This window comes from Quercus suber, unplaced genomic scaffold, assembly GCF_002906115.3.
Source record: "Quercus suber isolate HL8 unplaced genomic scaffold, Cork oak 2.0 scaffold_798, whole genome shotgun sequence".
Classification (NCBI taxonomy): domain Eukaryota; kingdom Viridiplantae; phylum Streptophyta; class Magnoliopsida; order Fagales; family Fagaceae; genus Quercus; species Quercus suber.
Window position 1 is genome coordinate 157082 of NW_027070233.1, and position 9204 is coordinate 166285.

General features: G+C 35.0%; 1 protein-coding gene across 1 annotated transcript; it reads right to left on the reverse strand.

Annotated features, from left to right (window-relative positions):
• Positions 1–5676: 5676 nt before the first annotated feature.
• LOC111998028 (vicilin Jug r 2.0101) lies at positions 5677–9192 on the reverse strand. The gene is given in 8 exon segments (XM_065767371.1): positions 5677–5749; positions 6770–6891; positions 6976–7153; positions 7155–7282; positions 7373–7642; positions 7771–7851; positions 7953–8128; positions 8241–9192. Coding segments are annotated over 8 exon segments (1980 nt in total).
• Positions 9193–9204: the final 12 nt, after the last annotated feature.

A 9204-nucleotide genomic window follows, 5' to 3' on the forward strand; every position in this document is an offset into this window, starting at 1 on the left:
GTGGGCTTCTCCCATCCGTATTCAACGGAATTCCAAACTCTCTCATCAATAGATTTCAGGAATGCTTTTATCCTTACTTTCCAATAAGCATAGTTATTCCCATCAAAGTGAGGAGGAATAACAAGAGAGTGTCCATGCTCTATGATAACAGGGGTCAAGGATCAGCTCAGAGATCAAAAAATCTCTAACAAAAAAGCTACCCGCTCTAATACCACTTGAACGGTTTTAGACCCCTTAACACACAACCAGATTGAGTAACCTAGTTAATTAGCCAAGTTGTTACTTAGTTAAATTAAGCAATTCTGGGTTAAAACAATCAAACAATCATATCAAGAATATATAGCAGCGGAATAATAAATAACACAAGATATGATCACCCAGGAAAACTAAACTGGTAAAAAACCTAGGGAGGATTTTACCCACCGATCCTCAAGGCAAAACTGAATTCACTATGAAAGAATCGAAGTTCATACAAAATGACTTACAAGCTCCCCGCTCGACTTCCTAATGCTACCTACCAGTAGAACTTACTGACACGACCCCGTGCAAGTTTCGAATCCACGGACTCCTTCTTTCTTGAATTCTTCAATTAGCTACAAGTACCCACGCTTGATATTCTTTAAGGTTCAATAGTAGCAACCTAGTTAATTATCAAGATGTTGAAGTAATCTCTATCTTGAAAACCCTAAGCTTTGTGTAAAGGAAAGCTCCTCTAGATCTCACAAGAGATTTACACAAAACAGTAATGTATGAGCAACAATACAACTGGAGCAACTCTAAAAACGTGGCTAGGGTTTTGCCTTATATACCTAGGGCAAAAACATAAAACCCTAAACGTTTTAATGAGTTAGGGCTGAGTTGGAAAAACTGCAGAAAACGCAATCTAGTCGACTTTCGATCAATCGAGTCTATTCTTCGATCGATCAAGCCAGACCGAAATGCCCCAATGCATCTACAGTTTCTCGATTCCAACTTTACAATAATTAGTCAACTTTGAGCAAGTTTAAATAAGACTAAACATATTGTTTTGATCATGGTTTGCCAATATTACAAATTAGAATTCTAAATACATAAATTTCTAAACCTTTAGAACCTAACATATATATATGAATTACTCCTTTAAATTATTCTATTGATGAATACATATTTTTATTTATTTTTGTTAATATGGATACTAGGACTAAAAAGTATGAGTTTATAATTATGTGTGACAATTAAATTTGTGTTTAATTTGTTGTCTATTTCAATGCTTATTTTAATTAACAACTTCAAAATCAAATATTTTTTAAAAATTTTCTTCAATAATATCTTTTCCTCTTGGATTAAAATCCCAACTCCGCCTTGAGCTGCTTTTTTCACACTTTGTTTAGGTTACCCGTTTGTGCTTCCAACAATAGTAATTCATCTTTATGTTGGGCAGTAAAGATATTGTAATTGTGACTTGTATATTAGTTTTGTTCACTTTTCAGCCTCTAAAATGTGTCACAACTTAATAATCAGTATACTTAGTGCTGTTGTAACTATGTTGCACCATATTGCAAGCTTAGTTGGACAATCTATTGACACAGTCACACAGGAACTACCTAACCACCATTCTTTAAAGTTAGAGGTTGTATAAACAACTAAATTTATTTGTACTACAAATTACTTCTCAAGCTTCATAGTTACAACAATCAGAGAGAAGAAAAAGGGTATTTATAAACAAAATCTCTCTATATTTGTAAACTCATATATAAACCATGAATACTCCGTTCAATAAGGTCCACCGTTATCATCAAAATACTCCAAACCCTATAAATATTGTAAATCTATGTCTCCCTTAAAACCAGAAGGGAGTGTATTTGTACTTGATTTGAGGAGATAAAAATGGCAAACAAAGTTGTAGCATTGTTCATTTGCTTTGTCCTTGTAGCTGCGGTTCCAGCAACTAAGGCTACAGAGGATATTTACAAGACTTGCTTTGGGCTGTGCCACAAAGGTTGCTTGCCAGAAAAGAAGAGCCATTCACTCTGTGAAAAGTACTGCGACGAGGGATGTGAAGCTTTGGAAAAAGTTGGTACGTATAAGATTTTTCACTTGGTTTTACTTGGTTAATTAATATATTTAATTTGATTCTTCTTCGTCTTCTTCTTTTTTTAATTACTACTTAGTTCTATTTAGTATTTTGATATATAAAAAACAATAATTGTAAAGCACTAAAAGTCTAAAACTTCTTTTTTTAAGACATTAAAATTTTTCTTAAGGTGATACTACTTTTTTAAAGATCTGTTTGCTGAACTGAACCATAAAGGTTTTCATTCAATTTTTCAATTTTTTTGAGGGATTGGATTTTGCAAACATAATCTTAAAACATTTTTCAATATCACCTGTTTCATTTTTCCTTATCTAAATTACTATTAGTGTTACGTTAATTTAAAACTTTGATCCTTTTCATTTTTGTGACCCAATTGATGGAAAATATATTTTTCCAACACAGAGTTATGAAGTGCTCCTTTTGCAACGCATAAGCGCTATAGGTGTGCAGAGTTCATCAAATATGAGTGAAACACTCCATAAACCGGCCTCATGAGATACTTTTTCCAATTAGCAACTGACGAAGAATTTTACTCAATTCTAAATATAAGTGACAATTTAGAGATGTCCATATATTTGTTGTAAGTGTTAAAGTATTTCCTACACAGCTCTTAATCTTAGCGTGTATATATATTCCTTTGCAGCCAAACTAGGTGGCAAGATTGACATATCAAAAGGCACAATAGATGGACTGAAAAATCTCGACGTTGACGAAGCTAAAGGCACACTTAACGGATACAAGATATGGGATCCCAAGAACAACGACTAAGATATGGAAACCTCAGGAAAGGCACAAGTGATGGAACTTATTGAGAGTTGAGAATGAATGTGAGAGATGAATGTAATTTCTCCTCGCCTGTATAACAAGTAACAAAAAGAATTAATGATAATATAACAATTGTAACAATTCCAAGATTCATCTTCCTTCTTCTATCTCAAAACTTGTTTTCTTAAAAAAATAAATTGTGCATGCATGGAGGAGTGTAGCGTTTGAATGCATTTGTAATATTTTCTCCCATATTTTGTGTTCCACTAATTTATACTTTATTAATCGAAACTTGCGGCATATATATTCCTTTAATTTTTCTTATAATATAACCAAAGTTTAAAATGAAAAAAAAAAAAAAAAAAAAAAAATCTATACATGACATATTGTAATTGATAGGGTATAAAATGGAACACAACGAGTGAGACAATTTTTTTTTTTTTTTTCTCATGAACACTCACGAAAGACAACATTTTCATGCCAAGAAATTGATTTTAGTATATTCAATGACTTTAGCTTTGCACATTTTTTTTTTCATTTTCTAATATAATTCGGTTGCTATAACAATAGAAGAGGAAAAATATGAACACTAATTCTTCTCACAAAGAAGAATAGTGAACAGACAATGCCACTAAATTATTAAGAGCATTGTAGCTTAATTTGTTACACTTTTTTTCTGTTTTCAACAGAGACATGTAGAGTTAAAATCTCTCTTCTCCTTTTTGCAAATGACAATATTGCCAACTAATATTTAAATCAAATAATTTGGTGACAGATCATTGTTTAAATTGCTTCTTCTTCTTTCTTTCTTTCTTTTTTTCCCCTTTTTTTTGGCACGTTAGTGTACTGGCCATGGATTCATTGTCTCGTAAAAGCAATTCAGTATAAATGAGCATCTGACTTTCATTTTTAGCAATTCATTTGACAAGGGATCGTTAATTTGAAGGTACATGTCATAGTACTAATGGTAATTACATGAGAAAAGAGGACAGGAATCTGCTTGCCATCAACTTTTTTAGTTCTTATATATCCCTGTTCGTTTATGTGTAGCTTAGCTAACTTTTTTTCTAAATAAAACTATACTTTAACTAAATTTTGGCGAATAAACAATAAGTAATTAGCAAGAAACTGAATTCAAACCTTTTTTCCCCCCAATTTGAGAATCAACTTCATTTAAATGTGCACCTAGCTAGTAAACCACAACATAATTGGTCATTCTAAGTGGTATTTTAATTAGTTACATGAAATTCATTAAGTAAATCTATCGGAATGGTAGCAATTACACAAAAATGAAGTGTTGATTCTACAATTTACTATATATAAAAAATCCTAATAAAATCCACTTGGTAGTAAAATGAAGTGACTAGCGCAGAATGGGGTTGAAGTAAAAAAAGAACAAGACTATCATTTCATATGGACCCAAAGTTTAAGATAAGGTCCTGAACCTTGGGTGAAGCTACATACAATATTTAGGGGTGTATATGAGTTGGGTTGAAGAGTTTTTCATCCAAATCCAATCTATAATATTTGTAGAAACTAACTTAACCCTATCCACATGGGGTCGGATTGAGTTGGCATACCGCATATTGGACTCATGTTTCATGCCTTCTAAAAATTAGATTTCCATTAACTATATAAGTTTTTTTTTTTTTTTTTAATAAATTTTTTAATAGAACACCTCTTCTAAAGTAATTTATAGCATTGAAGAGTAAGGATATCTTTCTTATTTTTAATATGTTTTTGTGGGGACAATTTTTGTTTCAAGGCCAAGGGTTAAACCATGTTGTAACCTAGGCAATTTTGTTGTTCCACATGGGAAAGAAATGCTTCCTCTTCACACCTTATAAGGGATAACCAAACTAGTGGTACTCTTCATCCACTTGCTCATCCCTTATAAGGTGTGAAGAGGAAACATTTCTTTCTCATGTGGGATAACAAAATTGTCTAGGTTACAACATGATCTAGCCTTTGGCCTTGAAGAAAAAATTGTCCCCACATTAAAAGGATCCCTAGTGGTACTCTTCATCCACTTGTTCATCCCTTATAAGGTGCGAAGAGGAAGCATTTCTTTCCCATGTAGGACAACAAAATTGCCTAGGTTACAACATAATCTAGCCCTTGGCTTTGAAGCAAAAATTGTCCCCACAGTTTTAATTTTGTTTCAAATTATTTTTGAGAAAATTATTTCCTTGAAAATTAATATCTTTGAAATTTAATATTTACAAAGTAAGATAAAATTATATTTTGTGAGGACATATGATCATGATTATACGGAGATCAATATATTTATATAATTAGACGGAGATAGATAAATTGGTTTATGAGAGAAATGCAACTCTCATAAGCACATAGGTAAAGAAATCTGGACTTTGTTAAATCCAGAAATAGTATTTCAAATACAATTTTTTCTCTATTTCACGTACACTTCAATTACCTTGACTAAGAAATTAAGATTGTCTTATAGAAATTTATCTTTCTTATTGTTATTTCTATAGGTATAAAGTACAGACCACAAATAGCGCTTTCATAATTTGTTGGAATGATTACACATATAGTGAAGGCATCTACGTACATACAAAATTCAAAAAATTGTAGAAGGAGAAAACAAGCTGAGTGGGGGAAAAAAAGAAGAAAAAGAAGAAGAAGAAGGAAAGAGAAAAAGTTGAGAACACAACTTCTCTTTTATTCATTAATACTAGAAAGCTTCATTTTCATACAAAAGCTAATGCCGTACAGTAGAAGGCTTACCCTAAGTCCCTTACTCATCTTTACATTATTAATTTGATATATATTACATAATATACACCCTCCTCTACAGACTTGATTTCCGTTACTACTTAGAAGATAGCTGCAAAGTCCAAAATTGATGTCAATAGATGGTCTCTCCCTTGTCTTCGTTCATCACTTTGCCTATTGATAGGCCAAAAATGTATTGACTCATTGTGATTAAATTAATTAATTAATTAGTCAAATTATTAATTAATCAAATTAACATGCAAACGTGTGGTAACACAAACGAATCGCCAATAAACTAATTATGCAGCAGAAAATAAATAACACGGTGATTTGTTTATGAATGGGGAAAACCTGACGGCAAAAACTCCATCGGTTGATTTTCAAGTCACCACTCCCGAAATTCCACTATTATCACAACAAGCCGTTACAAGTAAAGGAATCTCAGTACCTTATACCAACTTACAGTTGAACCCTTACCCCAATACCCAATTGGACTTGTTCTGTAGTGACAATTTCCCCTTTTGATGGACGGCTCTCAAATACGTGACTAATCAATGCGCAGAACCCAGTACGCGACTTCAATCACCAACTAGAAAGAGTTGTTGGCTGCAAAGTTCTTCACTTCATCCACGATGAAGATCAAGAAGATACTTGGTCACAAAACCCAAAGATGCACATACACAACAACTTCTTCAGAAAAGATAAATTAGGGCAAAACTTTGTCTCCGATCACAAATTGCTTGAACAGACTTTCTTCAATACTTGTGCAACTTGTGTACTCTTTAATGGCCCTTAAAACAATCATTTTATATATCTAGAGTTAGGAGAAAAGAATGTCCAAACACATAAACACAGATCCCAAGAAAATAGAACAGAAAAATCTGTTTTTCTTAAACCTCGACAGATAAAAGGTGTCGAGCAGCTGTCAAGCAACTATCGAGCACACGGGCTTGAGCAGCTTTCTAAACCTCGACACATGCTAGCTGTCGAGTTTTAGTAATTTTGCACTTTCAGCTTATTTTTTTGGACAGACTTAATGATTTCAACACTTAATCTTAAAACCTTGTTTCTTGAAATATTAAAAACACCTAGAACTACTCAATTATAAGTAAAGTGCGTTTTGTCAAAAGATTAGCCAATTACATAAAAGAATGACATATGTTCTTAACAAGTAAATCACATATGTCCTAACACCTATCCATAGGCATAAAGTAAGACTCAGTCGGGATTTTCTTGAACAATTGGTCTATCTCTTCTTCAGGCATATTGAAGGCAAGCTCCTTCGCCTCTCTCTCCATTGATTATGTTGTCTTGCCCTACATTATTAAAAAAGAATATATCATCGATCAATGCAACATTATATATGCATATTCAACATATCTTGCATTAGCAAATGTTGCTTTCAAAAGCTTCCTTTGGTTGTTCTCGGCATTGACACCAAACGCAATTAAGCGCAAGTCCTCATTTTGAGAGGCAATGACAGCAACTGGATGACCTGCCGGGACAATTAAAGTATCTCCACGCGATAATCGAGCAGTGACGCGGTGGTATTGTCCACCACTCTCTTCTTCCTCTTGCTCTCCTGTCCTGGTATTCTTGGCCTTGCGTTGAAAGATGTGGGCAAGCCATTTCAAAGCTCCCAGTTCCATCTGCCACATACACTATAACTGTGGCCCTTGAGTTGAAGTGGGGCACGATCATAGCTCCCTGCATAGAACAACATCAACTATAGGAAAGCACTAATTTTTAAGAAAATTAATGCCCATATAGTTTAATTGCAATAGAGATGTGCAGTACTCGTTTGATTTCAGCATAATCGACCAAGACATCCATGTCTTGCAGTTGCCTATGCTCCTCAGGGGAAGCCTCAAAAAACCGTCCAAACTGGTTTGAGTATAAAGGCCTTTGTCTTTGCAAACTAATCGGACCCCCAGAGGAGCGACCTCTCCTGCTGCTAGACATGGCATGTTGACTTAATGCCATGATCTTCTCTTTTGAGGCTTTGACTATCTGGCCATCATTGTCCATCTGTTGTCTAAAGAAGTTTTGCAACTGATCTCTGCTGATCTGTTAATACAGTGATAACCCTATTTAGTTAGTATTTAGATGACCTATTTGATAGCAGATGAACTAAAATTTTCACTTAAAAAAATGAATAAGAAATTAAAAAGGACTAAAAAAGCTTGCATACGTACATTTAGAGATGCCTCAAGAATTTCATTGCTGAATGCCCTTAAATATGATTCAGAATTTTGAGCACCAGCAACATAGTATTCCTATTAAAAAATAAACTCAAAAATTATACGTATGCATAGCAAAATATAATAAAAGAGAAAAATACAGAGGATAAGGAGGCTATGCTAATTAGTATAGTTACCCTAAATTGGCCAGGATTGTTGACTGGCTGGATGAGCTTCACAATTTCTAGCCTTTCGTTGTTGTCTCAGTTAATTATATAAACAGTAGTCCCTGCAGGTAACCTAAGCGCATCTGTACTCTCAAGGTTGAAGGATTCTATTCTGTCTTTCTGCAAAACCTTGATAATTGCCTTTCCTATAAGAAATAAATAAATAAAAATTAACCATGTTCAACTTGTTCAAAAAAAAAAAAAATAGAGATCTTAAAGCTTTCTTTCATAAAACCATGATAGAGAGATATTAATTACCATTTACGACAACAAGTACAGATTCTGCATCGATGTGGTGTGGGAGAACAAAGGTCTGAGGATTTGCTTCCAAAAAGAGCAAGCGATAATTCTCAATACCACGAAGAAGGTCAGACCTTTCTGTGAACCTCTCAAGAGATCTAATATGACCATGTTCGGATTTGAAATGTGACTGCAATCTTTGAGAGTGAAAGCAGTAAGGATTATTCCTTTGAGATTCAATCTCCTCGCTGCCTCTGCTTTCTCTTTGTGGGTTTTGCTCTTGTCCCATTCCTCTGCCTTGTTGCCTCCTGAATTGTTCTTCACATTGCTCTTGGCATTGTCTTTCCCTTTGTGGGCCTTGCTCTCGTATTTGGCATCGACGTTGGCACTCTTGGAACTGTTGTCGAGGATTGTGGTGGTTTCTGCCACCACGTTGGTGCTTTCGTTCCTCTTGTTCTCTTTGTTGCACGCACCTCCTTTGGCATTGATGTTGTTCACGCTGACCTTGTTCCTGCCTCTGGCAACGCTGTTGGCATTGTTGATATTGCTCTTGTGGGTCTCGAGAATAATCCACGGTGTTTCTACGGTGGCGGCGTTTTCTTTCTTCTCGTTGTTGTTGCTCTTCATATTGTCGCTCGCACATTCTCTGACATTGTTGCCGTTGTCGCGGTTCTTGCATCTTGCAGAGTTGCTGGCACTGCCTATATTGTCGTTCTCGCGGATCGTTATCGTCATCTCTACCACGTCGGCCTTCTCGTTCTTCTTGTTGTTGTTGCTCTACGCAGCGTTGCAGACACTCTAGCTGCTCTCTTTGATCACCTTCTTCTTGGCAATGCTGCAGGCATTGCTGGAACTCCTCCTGCCTTTGCCTTTCAGGGTCACGACGACGAGGGTTCTCAGTGCTGTCCTCATCAACATCACGACCTCCATCCCTCTGGCAATTCAACAAACATTGAACGTATTGGTCCATGTTACCATAATA